Raw genomic sequence first — 19,569 nt, forward strand, 5'->3', positions numbered from 1 at the left:
ACGCGCGGTGCCGTCACGGGGGCGTTACCGGGGCGGGCGGGGCCGGACCGCCGCCAGCGAGGCCTTGTCGGCGGGGGGAGCCGGCCGGGCCCGCGGCCGCTGCACCATGTCCGCCTGCCACAGCTGCGCTGCCGCTGCCCGCCTCTTCGGCTCCACGCTGCCCTCCGCCCGCAGAGGTAACCGCGCTCGGGCCGCCGGCCTTCCTTCACCGGGCCCGGCGGGGTCAGGCCCTTCGGCCCGCGGCCCTGAGGGGGGCCCGGCCCCGCCGCTGCCCTTATCGCGCTGTGACAGCGGCGGGGCACGGCGGCCTTTGCCTCTTTTTTCCTGCCTTTAACCGTTTGCTGGGCTCACCCGCGCGGTGCGAGTGTCGGGGGTAAGGGCAGTGCTGCGTGGTGTGAAGTATCGGAGAATTTGCCCTCGCCATGGGGAAATGTAATGCGAGAATAGTTCATTTCAACAGGAGCGATGCTCAGCAGCTGTCGGCCAGGGTGTGTTACTCCGCAGTGCGAGTAAATGTGTTTAATTTGCTTTAAAATGGCTTAATTACGTTAACTGATTAAAAGCCTACCTTCGTTGTAGCTTAAACTTGGAATATTTCTTATAAAGATGGGCTTAGTTAGCAAAATTAATTTTTTCCGACTTGGTAGAAGGACGAGACTGTGCAAACCACTCACTGGAAGTTGAAGTGGTGGGAGGCTGTTACTTTTTTACTGTCTTTGTTCTTCTCACGGTTTTCTTGAGGGTACTGAGAGCAGACAAACCATGTGCTGCTTTGAGTGAAAGGTAGAGCACCCCCAAATTGTGCTGAAAATCCCTCTGTTGCCACAGTTGTGACAATATCTGCAATTACTGTACCCTCAGTAATAGCCCGATGAGTCAGAGATCATTTACTGCCTTTAAGAGGTGAGTTAACTCTTTGTAGATGCCTTTGCATTTATATCTCAGATATCACCTGTGCTGAAAAGTTCAAACCTGTACTTTCAAGTCCAGCTTGTCTGGCTTTATGCAATCCCCTGAAACAATAAACTTTAAAGCAAGTATTATTTTGAATTTATTTCAGAATTATCTTTTTTTAAAATTTGTGTGTTTTTTGGTCAGAACTAAGATTCAAAAGGCTTATATAAAAGAGCAAATGAGACTAAAATGCAGATAAAGTAATACAACTATTTATCCATCAGCCTTCAATGGAAGTTGTTTAAAAATAAATGTATCCTATTTTAGTGTATTTTTTCTATTACATTATGTCTTCTGCCAGGTGCTTCCTTTGCTATGGCTGGGTGGTGCAAACTTGAGAGAGTTCTGAGTGCACAGATCAATGTAGTCAGTCGAGTGTTATGTGGGACAGTTACAGTTTGTCACAGTCTCTCTGTCACTTTCCTGAGCAGTAGATGCCTCCAAGATCCCCCAGGCTTGGCCCGGAACTCACTATTTATTTCATCAAGTATCAATTAAAGGTTAATATGATGTTAAGGAGCTTCCCATTGTTTCTTAATGCACAAATCCAAACGTGCTGGATTGGTTCCATTGCTGCCAGCAGCGTTAGGAACACGTCCTTTGAATTTAGTGCTCCAAAAAAAAAAAACCCACCTGAGCCACCACTGCCAGGTGTGTGTGAACAAATCCTGCCAGCTGTTACATATTGGAACATTTATCAGTATCTGGATCGTTCAGTGGCAGCTGCCAGGCATTGGACTGAAATGTTGATTTCTCCTGAAAATCTCCCTCTGGGCTTATTGACGCAAGGAAGTAGCAGTGATAACTTTCTTACTGCTTCATTGTGTAATTATACAATGATGTTTTGTTAAAAAAACACCACTCAGACCTCACGATAAGCACGTGAGGCTTTTTATGCTTAGCCACAAGCTGATGTAGCAGTAATACTTTTTTTTTCTGGTTTAGTTTTCACAGCTCAGTACCCAGTGCTGTGTAAGGTTTCACAGTTCATCCCATACAGTTCTCAGTGCATTTTCTGTCTCATAAGAGCAATCCGAATTAAAAGGAGGACTCTGAAATGTTTGAGCTTTTGTGTTAGTGCTTCAGCCTTTTTCCACAGGCCAAATCTCCTTGTCTTGAAAGGAAAGTTGTGTGACTTCAGGTTTTGTTCAAGGGAGGTGAGGTGATTATTTTATTTTAAGGGGTCTTCTAAACCAAAACTCAGTAAAGGAACCATCTATGAGGAATGAGTCTCCAAGACTGCTCAGAACAGCTATTGCATTGTGAACACTCACCAAAGCTTGTTCTTTACTGACAAGTGCACTTGGCACACGGAGTCATCAGAGTTCTCTGCACATTCAAAGACACAACTGCTTCTGAGAGCCAGCCAGTGTTTTCAAGTTTTCTGTGATGTTTTCATAGCTTATCCTGTGTAATCTAAAATGTGTTGCAGTGGCACTCAACAGAGGAATTTAAAATGGGGAAGCTCATTGATTGTTCTTCCTCCCTCACGTTTACAGACAGAAGCAATGCTGTGAGAGATTTTTAAAAGATTAATTTTTAGTTATGTTAAAAATAGCTGCAAGTCATCTTCAGGTTCAGGAATTTTAAGCAGCATGTAAGTTAATAAACCAGCTTCAAATCTCATTTGACACTGTCATCTTCATTGTGACTTTGCAGAGGCCTGTAGGAGTTTTCCTGGTAAATTTAGATTCCTCTTCTTTATTTTTCTCCGTTCTTGTTATAGTAACAAGGAGAATTTTCTGAGTATCCTCTTTCAGCTAAGTTTCCAGCTCTTTGTTATTGTTATTTCCTCTTTCAGAGCAAATAAGCTGCACTCCTCTTGCCATTTCTACTTTTTCTTATTTTTTTAAGAGTTTTTGGATTTTCCATAGTATTCTCTCCTCCCCACAACAATAAAACTGTGTATTACCAGCAAGTTTGTAATTGCTATTGTTGCTGTATAGCTCTGCTGTCAGTAAGGCACAGAGTCCTTATCAAAACCAGAGAGCAAGTGAGAAATTTGCCACTTTAAATGTGAGAGATGAGATATGGATTCCAGGCTGTTGTTGATGTTGAAATCACAAGCACAACATATGCTGGCTCACATCGTACCCAGCCATGAAATGCAATCCTGCCCATGTTGCAAGAGGAGGAAAAGGCTGTTTAGTTCCTCAATGAGGTTCTTTTTTCATGTTGGCAATAAGGTATTTCAGCAAAGTTAAGATTATGCTGAGTTTGCCTGTGCCGGCCTGACGGTGAGTGCCAAATAGGACATGGCTTCTCAGTTCTTCTCAGCACGGATTCTGTTGCCAAGAGGTGCCTCAAATTCCTGGAAACTAATTTTTAGTGGAGTTCCCAAGTGAAAGCCAAATCCAGACGCGCAGTCATTGAGTCTGAAACACGTGATTTTTTTATAATAAAGAGAGTCTTCAGAAGTCTCTCTTATTTTGGGGGTTGAATGATTTCACAATAAGAGCTGTAAGTTGATTGTGTTTGTGATTCTGAGGATCAGTTTCATAACTGGGATGTTCCCTATTTCATGCCACAATGGGATTCTCAATTGTCTGATATCAGAGGACCTGGAATTACTTTGGGGGTCGTTTTTGGAAAACCCAGGCAGCTTTTAATGAGATGAACATTAAGGTGGTGAAGATAATTTACTTTGATGACTGAAATGTGGATGTTCAAAGCTGAATTCTGTTGCCAAAACCTTTAAGGGCCACTTAAAGTAAATAACTTCTGAGATTTGGTGGCAATGGAATCAAAACGGGAGTATTTTTAATATTTACCTTTCTTTTTTTTCTTTTTTTTGGGTTTTTTTTTTTTTTTTAGGTATTACTTGCGGTCGTACACGCATCCCCGTTTTAGGAAAACTTGGGACTTTTGAAACTTGTTCCCTAAAACGAATTCCTCTTAGAAACTTTTCAGAAACACCAGCATATTTTGCTTCAAAGGATGGTGCAAGCAAGGATGGTTCTGGAGATGGAAGCAAGGTAATTTCCACACACTCAGGGTTTCAGTCGTTGATGTAAAATGTTCCTTAAATTTTTTATATTTTTTTAACTTAAAATTAGGTTGATCTTTAAATGTTGGCCAACTCTTGACATTTCTAACCCTTCAAATTGCTGCAGTGAAGAAAAAATAAACTGTATTGTGAATTTATTAGGAGGCAAACCTTATAAATGTCTCACAGTGCTTTTCCCAGTTTTATAGATTTTTTTGCTCAGTGTAAGAGGACACTTGAAAACTTTATTGGATGTCATAAATCAAGAATAGGTTTCAGGATCTCATGAAAAAGTAGTAATCAGAGCTATTCTCCTTCAAAAGCCTGCTGCTCCCAAGTAGGCTTTTTCAAACTAAGTACATTTTAAATGTCTCTGGGTTTAGAACTGATTTGTGTTAAGTAAGACAAGTCAGCGAGGACATGAGATCGATCACCTCTTGTTAGTCAGTTGTAGTCTATTTTTATCCTAGTCATTCTCTATAATTATAGTTAATAAACAGCTTCTTCAGATAAATGATTACCTGAGAATAAAACTGCTCTTTAGTCAGCAAATAACATTTTGAGAGTTCACAGGCAATAACTTTGCCTTAGTATGGTGTGTTGTGAACCTGAGGAACTGTCCAGATGACACAGGTGTGTTCTGAAGGTGCAATTAAACTTTAAAAAAAAACCCTAAAAATTTAATAGTGTTTTTTTTCTTGAGAAGGGTTGTGAGGAGAAATCAGTAGGCAAGAAAGGTTTAAAAAATGGGGAACTGCCTTTAAAAAGGGAAGAGAGTTTTTTACTGTTTCCTAAAATATAATAACTTTTATTAATCCAAGTATGAAGGCATAGAAGAGATGCAAGTAAAAAATACAGTATTTCCAAGCACTTTGAGATGCTTCATCTAGAGTAGATTGCTACACCTGTCAAGGAAGTGAGAGGAGCTGTGGCTTCATAAACCCTTAGAATCCATGCAGTTGAGATAATAAAATACTCTTTAAATACCATTTGTTTTCTTGTCTGGCATTAAAACATTAAAATACACTATTAAAACATTCTTGACACAGCTTGTTACTGTTCTAATGCCAGTCAAGCAGCTCTAATTCAGGTATGGGATACCTCTTCCGTGGGCATCCAAAACTGGCAGACCTAGGAAATGCAGATGTGTGTACACTTCCAAGTGTTTGTCACGTTCTTCTAAGTTTTCAAAGCCTTTAAAAAATCCTGGCAACAGCTACTTTGTCATTCAGCTATTGCAAAATTCAAATTATTTGATTCCATGAGCACACTGCTAAATGCCTACTTTACCAGCTCCATTGTTTGGGGCTAATTGTCTGGAAATCTCTTTCAGAAATCTGTTGGTGAGGGTGGAGGTAAAAAGTCAAGCTCTGGAAGCTCTGGGAAAGGAGGGAACCAACTGCGCTGCCCGAAGTGTGGGGACTTGTGCACACACGTGGAGACCTTTGTGTGTAAGTTTTCATTAAAACTTCCCTTTCTTTAATAGGCACAGAAGTGACTTTATCATTTAACATAGTCCTGATAGGGAAGTTTTAGCCTACCTAATTATATGATGTCAGAAATTTTGTTATGCTTAGTTTGGCCTTGTTGGTGTAACCATTTATTGTCTCTGTGGGTATTGTCTCTGAGTAGTTCCCATGGTGTGTATGAATGTGGTAGTGGAATTCACATTGCATCTGTGAGTATTTTAAAAATAATTAATTGTATATCATGCATTAAAAATAGCACTTTAACTACTGGTACTTCTATCTGTCTATTATATAAATATATGCTTAATTATATAGGTTTGTAATGTCTGTCCTTTCTTTCTTAAATAATAAAAGTTTAATCCTGCATTTACTGTAACCAAAGTGCTTATCCAGCAGAGGAATTAGTATCTGACAGATGGCTTACTAGAACAGTCTTCTATGGCAAAGTCAGAGCTACAATACATTCCAAACAGAAGACTGGAAAGTCCAGCTAGAAAATCCAGAATGCCTGTTCTCCAGCAGCAATTGCTACTTTTTTTTTTCTTTTTTTTTTTTTTGGAAGTGTAATCCCAATTAAGGCCAGTTATCCTTTAGGTTCTATCTGACCTGAAGACATTTCATACCTCATTTCAGCACTAATGAGACTAGCTTAGAAAACAGTTGTCAGAAAGCAAATACCCATTGTTGGTGGAGCTTAAGGAGGAAGTATCAAGTCATGATCAGACTTGTGCACTAAGAGGCTTAAGACAAGGTCAGCAGTTGTTAATATCACAGCTGGCAAAAATAATGAGTGGATGTGCTGTTATTTGCTGCTACTCATATAAAATAGGATTTTAAATGATCAAGTGTTATGAATTACAAGACAGTTCTATAATAATAACAATATATTTCTTTATGTTAGATAAAAGGATCAGTCCTCAGTTACTTTTTTCCCCCTAGAAATAAGGTTGTTTTTCTGGTTTGTTTGAAACTATAGGCAACAAGGTATTCTGCAAAACCTGGCACTAGTTTCTGGAACTAGAAATATGATCCTGTCTGGTGTTCAGTGTGGTCTCTCCCTGGACTAGGCGTGGTTGGAAACAGTGGAAGGATTTTTAAGTTTATTTACCTTCTTATGATTCACGAGTAGGCAGAGATGTTTTTGAAACTCTCACTTCACTGGTGTTTGCCTTGGTACTGCAGTTTGTGCTTTTATCTGGAAATACCATTCAAGCATTGTCCCAGAATGATCCCTGAAAGCAGAGATGTGATTTAGTGTTTTGTCAGTGTTGCTGGGAACACTTAAACATGCTTGGAAACTTCCTTGGGAACAGGATTTATTCATGCCAACACTATGGGAGAACATATCTTGATACATGCAATCTAAAATTCACAAGTAGTGAATCCACTTGAGTTGAGCGTGAGAATTAACACAGGTTCTGTAAACAGCTTGGGACTGGAAACCCACATTTTTCCGAAGCTCCTGTGAGTTCTGGCGAAGTTTCCTCTGGACCTGTGTTATTCTGGTTTAGTCTGTAAATTTGAGCACACTGCTTCCCAACCGCACTGTATAAAGCAGCTGGAAAACAGAAGTTCTAGTTATCTTAAAGATTATTTGAAAAAAGAAAACAAAAACTAAGGAAAAGAAATCTGTCCCATTCTGCTCAAAATGAATGGGTTGCAAGTTGTATTAAGCCTATTGTAAGTTGATTTTTTTGGATAAGCCTTTGTTGTTGCTTAGTCAGGAAAAATGATAAATTTGCACAGTTCTGGTTTGAATTGCCAACCTGCAGAGCCTTAAATAAATAACTAAAACCAAAGGAAAACATGCAATTAGTATTTGTTTCAGTTTAAATATTAGGTTTTCAGTCATTTTGAGAGAAGTAGGGAAACACAATACTGAATAAAAGCCACATTCATTAGAAAATTAATTGCCATTGAGTGATAGTGTGACTGGCTGGTTTTCCAGTGGAGTTTGTTTTTGATGGAGCTTCACTCTGTGTCTGCAAATCTTGCAGAAAGATTTGCTTGGCAGTGGTTTTCCAGTAATTAACAATGAAGGGAAAGCATGAGGCAAACAAAACGTCATTTTGCTTTGACCTACTTTCTCAGCAGTTCCTGTATTGTTTTGGGTTGTGAAAGTCTGTAAGGAGAGTTTGTGATCAGTGGAATAAGACTTGATCCTCAGATGTGGAGTGAAATCCAACAGCTGTAAAGCTGATTGACGTAAGAAGCCTTATCTGGTTGCTCCTTTTACTGTCTCCACCTGATGTCATTGGGTTACTCCATCCTCCAGAGCAAGACTTCCCTGCTACTGTACATACTTGGAAGTTTCCTTGCTTTCTTTTTCCTGGTTTGGTTGGGAGTTTTTTTTTTTACCTTAAAGCAGTTTGATAGTAGCCCATTATCTCAACCCTACAAGTCTTTTGAAGTTTAATCCTCTGGTTGTTTTTGTTTCCTGTATGTTTTGTAAAAAACCTGGCATTTCTTTTTGGCGAGGTCAACTCACACAGACTTTAGAAATCCCTTTGCTAATGCAGCCTCTGTGGCAATGTTGTATGATTAAAAACAACACTTGACTTGCATTTTGGCGCACTGTAAATATTTGCAGACATCTTAATGACGGGGGGGTAATTTGACATGGGTGTTCTTTGCTGTGCTTTTATGTGTTTGCTAAAAGAACATATGAAAACATGCCAGTATTTAGGATTAGCAAAGTTGCCTGCAACTCAATAGTGTACTCATTTTTTTTTAGTGATGTTTTAAAAATGCCCTATAGTACTCTTAAAACCCATTCCTTATTTTCTGGGGGGTTTTAATCATTCATGTGGATCTATAAAGGGAACAACCATTCTCATGGCTCTTCTATCCTAAATAAGTGTTGTATAAGGAAGGAGAACAGCCTCGTGGCACTGTAGTCATCACGGATATCACAGGTGTTTTGAGTGAGCCCTGGGAGAAAGGCTGGGTTGTTTTTTTCCCTGACAATATTGTTGCTAAATAATAGTTATGTAACAGGAATGGGTTCGTGCAAGTGGATCTCCATCACATTCCCATCAGGGAGATAACAGTAATTTGGAAGGTTGCTAGGAGAGTTTTCAGGCTGTTGCACAAAATTTCTTTCAAGTAAAGTTAATAAAGCTGTGTTGGTCACAGTATTAGTTACTATATTCTTAAAGTGATCTGTTGGTCTTGCTTATCCAGGTATAAAGTGGGATTAATGGTAAGAAAAACCCCACCCACTCCTCGTTTGCTGATGCCAGTCCTATGGGAGACAACAAGTTATAAATAAGCAGCTTGTTTATTGCTAGAGGGTGTTGTTACAGTCAGATCGTGCTACAGTGTTCAAGCCATTTTCTAAAAACTTTTTATGATTTCAGAAATTCTGATATTGGAGTTTTTCATGGGGTTGTTTTTCTACATTTACTTTACTTTTAATTAAATACATTTACTAGTATATTTCCTTTAAATCTATCCTATTGCTTGTGATTTGCATTTAATAGCATAGTAGTATGGCTAGAAAGGATCTATTCTGAATTACTTTTATTATTCTTCTCTACTGTCTGTTTTTATTATTTCAAGTTTGCTTTGCCGAAGGAAAAGCAATGAAGGTTCTCATTTTCAGGCTTATGAAACCAACCTTTGCAGATTTCTTGAGACATAGTTCACAAGGCCAGCGGTAGGAGGGTTTAGCTTTTGGTATTTGAAAGAAATTTGTTCTAGTCTTAACAGTAAAATAAACAAGCAGAAGATCTTGCAAAACATCAAAGTCCTCATGATCTGTTGCATACCACAGCTGCCTCTTGTTGGGATGAGCCCTTTGGGTGACCCCACTGTGCTTGGTGTCCTGGGCTTAGGTGACTCGGGCCTGATCCACAGTGTTCCAAAGCCAGTGGGATGCAGAGAGCAGGAGCTGCCAGAGCCCTCCTGTAATGCTGTCTTTGATGTTCTAGATTGCTTCCCTGCACTTAAACTGTTAGTTTGAGTTAGGAGCATTTCCTGCATAGCTAAAACCTTCATTAATTTTGTCTCTCTCAGAAGTGCAGAGTTTCCTCTCCTAAGTGTGGTGCTACTGGATAAGTATCAAAAAGTTTTGTATTTAATCCATTGTCTGGTTGCTGCCCAGAATTGTATTTCTTTGGGGCAAATTGTGTTCCCTCTGTGTTAAATTTCATAGGCCAATAATTGCTTTTAAATGTTGTAAGGTAAGTGAGGGAGAAGTGTTGTGTAAACACAGAGTGGTTGTGCTGTCTTACAGTGCTTGTCCTGTGTGATAAACTCGGGCAGAAGCAATTCCTCTTACTGTTTTGTTTGACTTTTTCTGCAGCTTCCACCCGTTTTGTGAAGTGTGAAAAGTGTCACCACTTTTTTGTTGTCCTGTCAGAGGCAGACACAAAAAAGAGCATCATTAAAGAGCCCGAGTCAGCAGCAGAAGCTGTGAAATTGGCATTCCAGCAGAAGCCACCACCTCCACCGAAAAAGGTATGTTTTTAATTCCACCCAGTGTCCCCTTGTGTTGCAGCATGGTGAAATGCTTCCCTTAATCTGCATCAGGTGTGTAAAGGGCTCCTGGGACAGAGCAACAAACAATAAAGATGATTAGCTCAAGATTAAACTTTGTGAGCTTTGTGACCCAGCAGAGCGCTGATAAATGGAGCAAGTAGATCCAATAAAGGTATTTGAGCTTGTTTTCCTCTGTCTTTGTCTTGTGACTTCATTTTCTCCTTTGACCTTGAGGCTGACCTCATCCCTCACCAACCATATTATCTATTTTTTCTCACTATGGCCTTGCATTCTGTATCCTTATTTTAGCAGCTTCTTTCTGTAGCTGCAGGGCCTTTTATTTGCTGTGGTTTTGGGTGAGAGCTGTAGCTGATTAACTTGTGGCCATGATCCTTCTGAAGTCATTTGGTTTCCTTGTAGAGAATAGTGAGGAAGCCTTTTATGTTTCTCAGTTCCTGGTGGACTGTAATGATTTCTGAACCTGCACATGGCTCTGATAGGCCTCTTTTAAGAAATTAAGTGTTCTTAAAATTTCTGTTCCTCTTAAAAATTTGGATGAAAAGGGCAACTGATTTATGTATTAGTGGGGCAGAACTGACAGGCACAATATGAGTGCGTGAGCACTGTGTTTTTAAAGTAAATTTATCAAAAGGAATATGTTTTGTATTTTAGATGCTGGTTTCTGTTTCTCAGGTCTGTAACTATTTAGACCAAAGTCCATCTTTGGCACAATATACTATTTTTGCTTTTCTGCTGCAAGGTGCTTTAGAAGTGTTACTAAGATTAAGCTATTTTTCAGATTTACAACTACCTCGACAAATACGTTGTTGGTCAGTGTTTTGCCAAGAAGGTGCTTTCAGTTGCTGTGTATAATCATTACAAGAGAATCTACAATAATATCCCATCTAACCTGAGACAGCAAGCAGAAGTTGAGAAACAGACTTCTTTAACACCAAGAGGTTTGTATGATATTTGGTATTTTTCTGGTCAAATAAATCACCATTTCAGGGCCCTAACTTAAGAAATCCAAGGAAGGTTTTACCCTGACACTAGATGTTCTATAACTGAAATGATGTAAAGGAATTTCTACTAAATATAACTTTCATTGTGAACTTCTGTGATTTATTTAAATGGCAGTCAGAAGGTTTATGGTGCTTACCATATGTTTAGCCTTTTTTACTGATACATGTTATGGGGTATTCTCCTTTAACTTTCTAAAGTGAGCTTCCTAAATTTTTCTTTCTAATCTCATTTACTGCTTAACAGTAAATCTGCTGCTTAATCTGCAAGCAACAATGCAGATCAGGAAGGTGATATTTTGCATAGGTAAATTGATGAGTACTTAGACTTCTAACTTCCCTTGCTTCTGCTGGCAGCATCTGCTGGTCACCACAGTATTGTTCCATATCTAGCAGGTGTAGATGGAGTTACTCTTGGCAGTACTTTTGCTGCTGAGCAAGTGTGTAGCTATGTTGATCTAATTTATTTTTAGAAGCAGGATTAAGTTACCATCTCTGACTCAAAAGCGTACCTTGGGTGGGTTTTTTTTAAGGTGCTTTGTTCTGTCTTGCAGAAGTTACCATGTTAAGCAAACAGAAATCTTCTTTGCTTTTTGAATTTTAAGTCTTTTAACTGAGGAGGGAACATTAGTAGCACTGTTCTGGTAATGGTAAGAGAGCAGTTGTGTACCTGGCACTAGGAAGTTCTGACCCTCCCCAGGGAGATAACATGGTCCATACCCAGAGAGACTGACAGTGAAGGTTTACATATTTCAGAGTTCTGTCCTATAACAAAGTCTTACAATGTAACACTCAGGGAGAGTTTAAGGAAGCCTTTTCAAACCAAAATTGTTATTGTACTTTTTTCCTTCTATAATTGGTTCTAAAGTGAAAATCTAATCAGAGGTAATAGATTGTTAATGTTTTAAGAAGTAGAAAGCTTGCTGGCGTTTTAAAATCATGCAGGTTGGGTTTTGGGTTAATTTTGACAGTAATAAAAAATAGCTCTGGTGGGGATTTCTTGTTAGAAATACATTCATAGACAGCAATAAGATGTATTCAGAAGAGGGCAAGAGGTGGAGAATCTATAAGCTTTTATAAACTTACATTTTTATTACTGTTTTCATCCTCTCTCTTAGAATTAGAAATCAGAAGACGGGAGGATGAGTACAGATTTACAAGTAAGTGAACCCTCTCCTCATGTCCTCCTCTGCAATACCTACTCTTATGATATGCAGAACAGTCTTTAGTGACTGCTTGTTTGAAATGCTGGGTGAAGTCCAGTTCTTGTACTTTTTCATCATGATAATCAACAGCTTGGGTTTATTTCTTCTCATATGTGAAAAAATATATGAGAAATTACAGTTAAAATGAGTACATTTGTAAGGACTGAAAATTTCTCTTGCTTTTAATGCAGAGGAATGTTTTTAGGTAATCCACTGTGCCTTTGGAAATTCTTTTCCTATATGCCTGTGCAAAAGCATGGTTGGAACTCCCGTATGTGTAATAATTGTGCTGTATTTCTGTTGCAGTCCTCTCTGTAAGCTTCTGTACAGGTAGAATTCTAGATTTGCAAAAGAACCAAGCTGTTATTGTGTGTTTAAGGTAATGACAGACCTTGTTGGTACTCAAACAGTACTGTTATTGTTCTCTTCAGAACTCCTGCAGATTGCTGGAATCAGTCCACATGGTAATGCTTTGGGAGCATCAATGCAGCAACAAATGAACCAGCAGATACCTCAGGAGAAACGGGGAGGAGAAGTACTAGATTCACCCAATGATGACATTAAACTTGAAAAAAGTAATATTTTGCTGCTTGGACCAACTGGATCAGGTATACAGCTGCATGTTTTTATAGGCATCCTATTTTTCCATGGAATTTGTTGTTAATTAGTGATTTCTCTCTTCTGTGATTATTCAGCTTGGTTTATAAAAAACCTAAATGTGAGTTTCAAACTTGGATTTCAGTGCTTTTGTGACATGTTAACATGCTGAGCTAGTGACCTTAAAAAGGAGCAAGCTGTAGTTGTGTGGTTTTTTTTTTTTTCTATTTTTAATGCCTGTATTTACTGACTGAATAAAAGATGCCGCTTTGACTAAGCTGAAATAAAAGGCATTTATAGTTTCTCTGCTTAGGTGGCAAGCTGAGATGCTGCAGTTAAGACAGTGCTGTTTCACCTCTGGGACAGATTAGTTGCAGGGAGTTGGAAAGAGAGATTATTTTGTATGTTCATAAGACTTGGGAATGTTTGTGCTGAAGTGATGGCATTTTGCAGACTTTTTGGGAGAACATTCACTAAACAATATTTTAATTCTGTTTCTTCCCAACTTCAAAGCAGGAGCAATTGGACTTTGCACTGCACCCTGAGTGTCTGCAAAGGACTACTGATTTATTTAATCTTTAAACTCTGCAAGTACATGTATTATGGTTTTTATATTGTGTGATATTTTATTTGTGATACTGTATGCATTTCAAGCTGCCTTAAATGTGTATTATTAAACTAAAACCAGAAATACAGCCTGCCAATGTAAAAACCACTGCTTATGAAAGCTATCTCCTTTGTAAAATGTTCCTATATTAAGATGCTGGCATGATTCAGAATGTCTAATAAGAGTAACAATGATCCTGTGGTAAATCCTAGAATGGTTTGGGTTGGAGGGTACCTTAAAGCTCCCCTCATTCCACCCCTGCCATGGGCAGGGATACCTTCCCCTGTCCCAGGTTGCTCCAAGCCCTGACCAACCTGGCCGTGAACACTTCCAGGAATGGGGCAGCCACAGCTTCTCTGGGCAGCCTGTGCCAGGGCCTCCCCCACCTTCACAGGAAGGGATTTCTTCCCGATATCTCATCTAAACCCGCCTTCTTTCAATTTTAAGCCATTCCCCTTTGTCCTGTTACTATACATCCTTGTTAAAAGTCCCTGTCCAAATACTTGGATTTGTGTGCTCGAAGAGAAATGTGTGGCAGTTCTAACATGCAGCTTTTGCTGTATCAGGTAAAACCTTGCTGGCTCAGACTCTGGCTAAATGCCTTGATGTACCTTTTGCTATCTGCGATTGTACCACCTTGACTCAAGCTGGCTATGTTGGGGAAGACATCGAATCTGTCATCGCAAAACTCCTGCAAGATGCCAACTACAACGTAGAAAAAGCTCAGCAAGGTAAACTTCTAATGTGTGTTTCAGAGACTGTGTTAATTTTGCCAAACTGCTCTGAGCTTTTGAGACCACCAGTATTCCTGAAATTGGTGTTCCTGCTGCATGTACTCAAAGTTTAAATCAGACAGAATAAACCTGAAAAGAGCTCAAAGTGTAGTGTAGCGCTCTTGTAGTTTTGTTTTTGTCCATAATTGGACAAAATTGCATATTTTTGCAGTCCGGAAGTAGAACAGACTGCTGCTCTCTCAAATGTTGTTATTTTCTGTAAATTCTTGCTTCTCTTTAAAAGTAGGGTCGTCTTTAAACCCATTTTCTGTAACTGCAGGAATCGTTTTTCTGGATGAGGTAGATAAGATTGGCAGTGTTCCTGGTATTCATCAGTTACGGGACGTTGGGGGAGAAGGTGTTCAACAGGTAAATACTTCCATGGAGTGATTTTACTTCCTAAGTAAACAAGATGTATGATCCTGTCATGTCAAACAGCATGGGAATTTATGGAGTCATAGTTCTTCAGTTTCTTAATTGTTCACCTTCAAAAGACACATCTTTCCTCTTGAATTTCTTAATTTTAAAAACATCATCTCAAAAGCAAATTGAGACTTCCTCGTGGAAATGTTTTAATTGAAAAATGTCTTCTCAGCATTCAGACAGCCAGTTCATAATGCAGGCAAGAACAGATAACATTTCCCACTTAAACAAAACTGTTAAAAGCAGCTAATCATTACATGCATAATGTGCATGGGAGCCCCATTAAAGGAACATTTTTGTCCTTAGGGGGATTGTCTCATAGGGAAAACTGACTTTTCTGGACACTTACTATAAAGGCATAAGGGAGCAAAAAATGCATCTGTGAAAATGACCGTAGCATGGTGTGCCCTCTTATATGATGCTACACAGTGTTAATTTTTTATTGCTTATTTCTTCTTTCCTTCTTAGGGCTTGTTAAAATTACTTGAAGGCACAATAGTAAATGTTCCAGAAAAGAATTCTCGGAAACTACGTGGAGAAACGGTGCAGGTTGACACAACAAACATCCTGTTTGTAGCTTCTGGTGCTTTTAATGGTCTTGACAGAATTATCAGCAGGAGAAAAAATGAAAAAGTGAGTGCATCAGGCTGTATCTGAGCTGGAAAAATCATCATCTTAATTACTGTTTGCAATACTGACTTTGACATATTTGTCTTGACATATTTGTAAACACACTAAATTTCTTTATTTCAGCAAGTGGTGCTAAAGGCCATCTTCATCTTGAAATACCTGGTCATGCAGTTCACTGTTTTGTAGATTAATGTCTGGGACAGGGTTCTTGCTGCAGCGTTCTGACAGAATGTGCTCCCTGTTTCTACACTAAAGGAGTGACTGAAATTCAAGTTACTGTTCATGTTAATTTGTGTAGCTTCCCATGTAAGCAAACTTGCCTGCATTTGCTTCTTATGAAGTGTCACTGGTACTTGTAAACCGGCCAGAATATGTTGATAACCTTCTTTATTTTAAGAAAAAATTGCTCTTGTACTGATGTATTAATCCTTCACTGAGGGAATTCAATTTTATAAGAAACTGATTGTGTGCTAGAGGTCTAATTTTACGCTAAGTAGTTTCTTGAGCTTGAATTAGTATGTAATGATGTAGCAGTCACTGCAGATTATTTAATACTCGTGGAAACTGATTTATTTACATAAAGAAAGCTCAGTTATTGCAGTTCTGTAAGCAGAACATGTTTATCTTCCAGTACCTAGGGTTTGGGACACCATCTAACATGGGGAAAGGCAGAAGGGCTGCAGCAGCAGCTGATCTTGCCAATATAAGTGGAGAGTCTGACCCACAGGAAGATATTGAGGAGAAGGATCGCTTGTTGCGCCACGTGGAAGCCAGGGATCTCATAGAGTTTGGCATGATTCCCGAATTTGTGGGACGTTTGCCTGTTGTGGTTCCTCTGCACAGCCTGGATGAGAAAACCCTTGTACGGATTCTTACGGAGCCACGGAATGCTGTGGTTCCTCAGTACCAGGCACTATTCAGCATGGATAAGGTTTGACTTTTTATTTGATGACTCTCTGGTATTCTTGTTTATAAATACATGTTGTTTTCAGTAATGCTTGTACTCAACACAGTCATAAATGAAATAATTAACTGAACTTCCCATTTTTCTCTGTGTAGTGTGAATTAAATGTAACTGAAGATGCATTGAAGGCTATAGCCAGACTGGCCCTGGACAGAAAAACTGGTGCCAGAGGTCTTCGATCTATAATGGTGAGTAAATTAAGTCTTATAAACAGTAAATGAACCTTCTTGGATGTGTGTATGGACCTAATCATGACCATTTCCTGTCAAAACCACAGTTAGTTCTGGTACTTACATGGATACAGTAAGTCTTTCTAAAGCTGTGAGTATTCAAGAGTTCTTTCAAGAAGACTCTCTAGCTCTGAAAATTACTTGCCCTCTTGTAGAAGAGGGCATACAGAAATATTTTCCCATCTATTTTCTTGTAGGAAAAGCTGCTGTTGGAGCCCATGTTTGAAGTACCCAATTCTGACATCGTATGTGTGGAAGTTGACAAAGATGTTGTAGAAGGCAAAAAAGAGCCAGGATACATTAGGTAAAACCGTAACAGAAGTAGCAGAACAGACCAGTAATACAACTAGACAGGTATTCTGATGGAATAAACACAAATCCATGCACACAACCTAAAAAAGATTCAATGCTTTTGTATATTGTACACAGCTGAATTAGTGCCTGTTCTGTCCTAGAGACTTTGGAATTGTATTACTTCAGTTTTTAAATAGAAATTTAAAAATAAACATATGTGAAGTTACTTTTGTGTATGTATACCCGTAGAAAGAGAAGTAAATTTTAAGTTAACAGGAAAAATTTGAAATTCAGTTGTGACTGTACTGAAATTTCTGAAATGAAACTGTTTCTTTCCTCCTACTTTTTACCTCTGATGTGGGGGTTTTGATACAAGCTCTGGGCTGCTAGGGTTTTCTGCATTACCCTTGCAGCAGTGGAGAGACAGAAAGGCACATCTATTGATTTGCTGAACTCTAGTTAAAACAATCATTTTGATGTTGTAAAGATTATGGTAACGATGTGGAATGTTGAAAGCACTGCACAAATCTGGATTAAAAAAAAAAACCAAGGATTTTAGTGAATGAAGGATGGAGATGAGAGGGAATGGGTCAGGTGAAAACTGGTTAAAAAAGTTCAGGTCTGAAATTTACTAACTGTGTCTTGGTTTCTACCACTGACAATGTTGTTTGAGTGGCTTTCTCCACTAAGGTACATTTACAGCACTTTGTCTGTCCTGAAGCTTGGCTCAGCCTGGTATGGGTGGAGGGAATGGAAAGTACTACACTGATGGTTGCTTTAAGTGATTTTGTATAGCACTAGAACTACCAAATTTATTGATTAAATCAAACAACTTACTGAAAATCAGAAGGTTAATTGAATTCAATTAATGAGACTGTGTGCTGGTGGCACTGCAAATGTGCACAGCAGCATTTCCAGATCAGAAAGTCAGAACTTTTGCCATGGGGCACTGTGCAAGTGACATGTTTGTCAGAAGCTATGGAAAGTCTCTCTTGTTTTTTTTTTTCCCCAATTTCCAAGGTATCTGATCATTCCTTTCAATCCTAGGGCTCCCACTAAGGATTCGTCAGAAGAGGAGTATGACTCTGGAGTGGAGGAGGAAGGCTGGCCTCGACAGGCAGATGCTGCAAACCATTAAACGCTGTCAGAACTTCCACCCGCAAAAAGCTCACTCGGTTCTTTCCTTACGATTGCCTCTGGCTTCAGCCTGATCCTAAAGGCACCAGATCTGTCTCGGATACGATTCGTGATGAGGAACTTCATTAGCTAAATCAGACTGTGTATTTTATAGCAGCATCACATTGATTTGATGGACAGAGTGTGGACTGGGATGGCATAATGTTAAAATATGAATTGTATATTACACTTGTTCAATTAAAATGTATAGCAAATGCAGCAGCACCCGCACTGCCCTTGCCAGAAACTAAACCAGCAGTGCGGGTGCTGCCAATAGTTAGATTTAACAATAATGTTACTCTACAAATGGGAAATCAAAATTAATATTTAGTAGAGGGTGAGTAAACTATCTTAGCTCCTGGTACGGCTCACAGGGGGTTTATGTTCAGGTCAGTGTTAGAGTCCTGCTGGTGTGTGAAACCCAGCGGGTGCTGGAGTGACTTGTTACATTGGTGGGGGAGGAAGCCCTTTTGGAAAAACTGGGACACACTTTATGATACTCTTGGGAGATTCTGCTAAAATGTGACACTGGTTTGTTACAGTAATTTGAATATTGAATAATACCCTTCACATCTCCATTGAGAGCAATAGTTACCTTCGATACTGTGAAAGAAGGTGAAATCAGTTATTTGCTAGTTTTCCAGAGGGGTAAACAAGATTCCTAGGAAGAGGTAAAACCATTTGAATTTCGATGAGAAGTCACCATAAATTTTTAAATATTAATGTTCTAATATAGTACATTTTGTTTAACATATTGGAACTATCATGCATCAATTTTTTGGTGCCAGGTATTTGCCCAACCTATCTTAAAATGTTAAGAGATGAAATAAGTAAATGTATAATATTTTTGCTGTAATCAGTAGTGATTGTTCACATGACAGTGCTTTTTAAGTTATATTCTCAAATGCTAGTATTGCATCTTGTGAGTTTGTCTTTGATTTTTAGTCTCACAGCAAGCAATCCTCCCTCTTCGGTTCTCCACCAAATTAATTCAATCCTTTACAAAAGTCTTTGTAAAAACACTAAAGGACCTGTATGCTTTTGATTTGTTTCAGGAATTAAAATTGTCGCTTACAACTTTGTTTTGTCCTTCAGTGAAAATGTGGACTTGAGTTTCCCTAAAACTTTAATTCACACAATTTAAATAAAACTTTCATCCTTCTTTTCAGTCTATTGGATGTTTTAGGACAGGAAAGCATACTGAAAATATATTGACCCTATTTTTGTCATTAATTTTTGTCATGTAAATTTTATGTAATACTTGTGTTCTTCCCTAGCAGCAGTGTGACATGCAGTTGTAGCCAGGTGCAACAGATACTTCCCGTGAGATTTCAGATTTTTTCAGGTTAAATGACCCACTAATGATTCAGAGAAAGCTGCATTTGGTGTTGAGGATGTTTCTAGAAGCTTGGTCCCCTTGAACTGGGAATCTGTGGTGGACTATCTGTAACTGCATCCTCACTTTCCTTTTTGTAGATTAAAAAAATATAACAGCTTTTAATTCTGAATCCTTTAATTCAAATCCTTTTTTAAACAGATAGAAAAAACCACGACATTTTACGTGAAACTGTTCAACAACTTAGTTTTGAAAGTTGCTTGGAATTCTGTAACCAAGAACTGTTTTTAAGGAAACAAAAATGCCGTGTAACTACAGTTTGTACTTCACCTCTGGCGTTTGAATAAAAGCGAATATTCAAGCAGCGGAGAGTTGTCATCCCTGACGCCATCCCCACATCTTGGAAGTTTTAGGAGTACTTTTT

General features: G+C 38.9%; 1 protein-coding gene across 4 annotated transcripts; it reads left to right on the forward strand.

Annotated features, from left to right (window-relative positions):
- Positions 1 to 41: 41 nt before the first annotated feature.
- On the forward strand, positions 42 to 19,509 carry CLPX (caseinolytic mitochondrial matrix peptidase chaperone subunit X). Of its 4 annotated transcripts, none has more exons than XM_048317188.1 (14): positions 42 to 176; positions 3,769 to 3,929; positions 5,274 to 5,391; positions 9,716 to 9,870; positions 10,691 to 10,850; positions 12,029 to 12,070; positions 12,547 to 12,723; positions 13,886 to 14,050; positions 14,373 to 14,461; positions 14,984 to 15,148; positions 15,777 to 16,076; positions 16,205 to 16,297; positions 16,537 to 16,643; positions 17,681 to 19,509. In XM_048317188.1, exons 1-14 carry the CDS (start codon positions 107 to 109, stop codon positions 17,769 to 17,771), a joined length of 1,893 nt encoding a protein of 630 aa, XP_048173145.1. In that variant the 5' UTR covers positions 42 to 106; the 3' UTR covers positions 17,772 to 19,509. The 4 variants fall into 4 exon arrangements, with proteins under 4 accessions (XP_048173145.1, XP_048173147.1, XP_048173146.1 ...); XM_048317190.1 differs by having other exon boundaries at positions 16,537 to 16,693; positions 17,681 to 17,767; XM_048317189.1 differs by lacking the exon at positions 12,029 to 12,070.
- Positions 19,510 to 19,569: the final 60 nt, after the last annotated feature.

Source organism: Corvus hawaiiensis, chromosome 13 (assembly GCF_020740725.1).
Source record: "Corvus hawaiiensis isolate bCorHaw1 chromosome 13, bCorHaw1.pri.cur, whole genome shotgun sequence".
NCBI lineage: Eukaryota > Metazoa > Chordata > Aves > Passeriformes > Corvidae > Corvus > Corvus hawaiiensis.

Excerpts from the sequence above, each read along its gene's own strand:
- CLPX (XM_048317188.1), top strand. The coding sequence starts at position 107 with ATGTCCGCCTGCCACAGCTGCGCTGCCGCTGCCCGCCTCTTCGGCTCC. Across the intron at positions 12,724-13,885 it reads GCTTGGACCAACTGGATCAG|GTAAAACCTTGCTGGCTCAG; the intron begins GTATACAGCTGC and ends TTGCTGTATCAG. Across the intron at positions 14,051-14,372 it reads CGTAGAAAAAGCTCAGCAAG|GAATCGTTTTTCTGGATGAG; the intron begins GTAAACTTCTAA and ends CTGTAACTGCAG.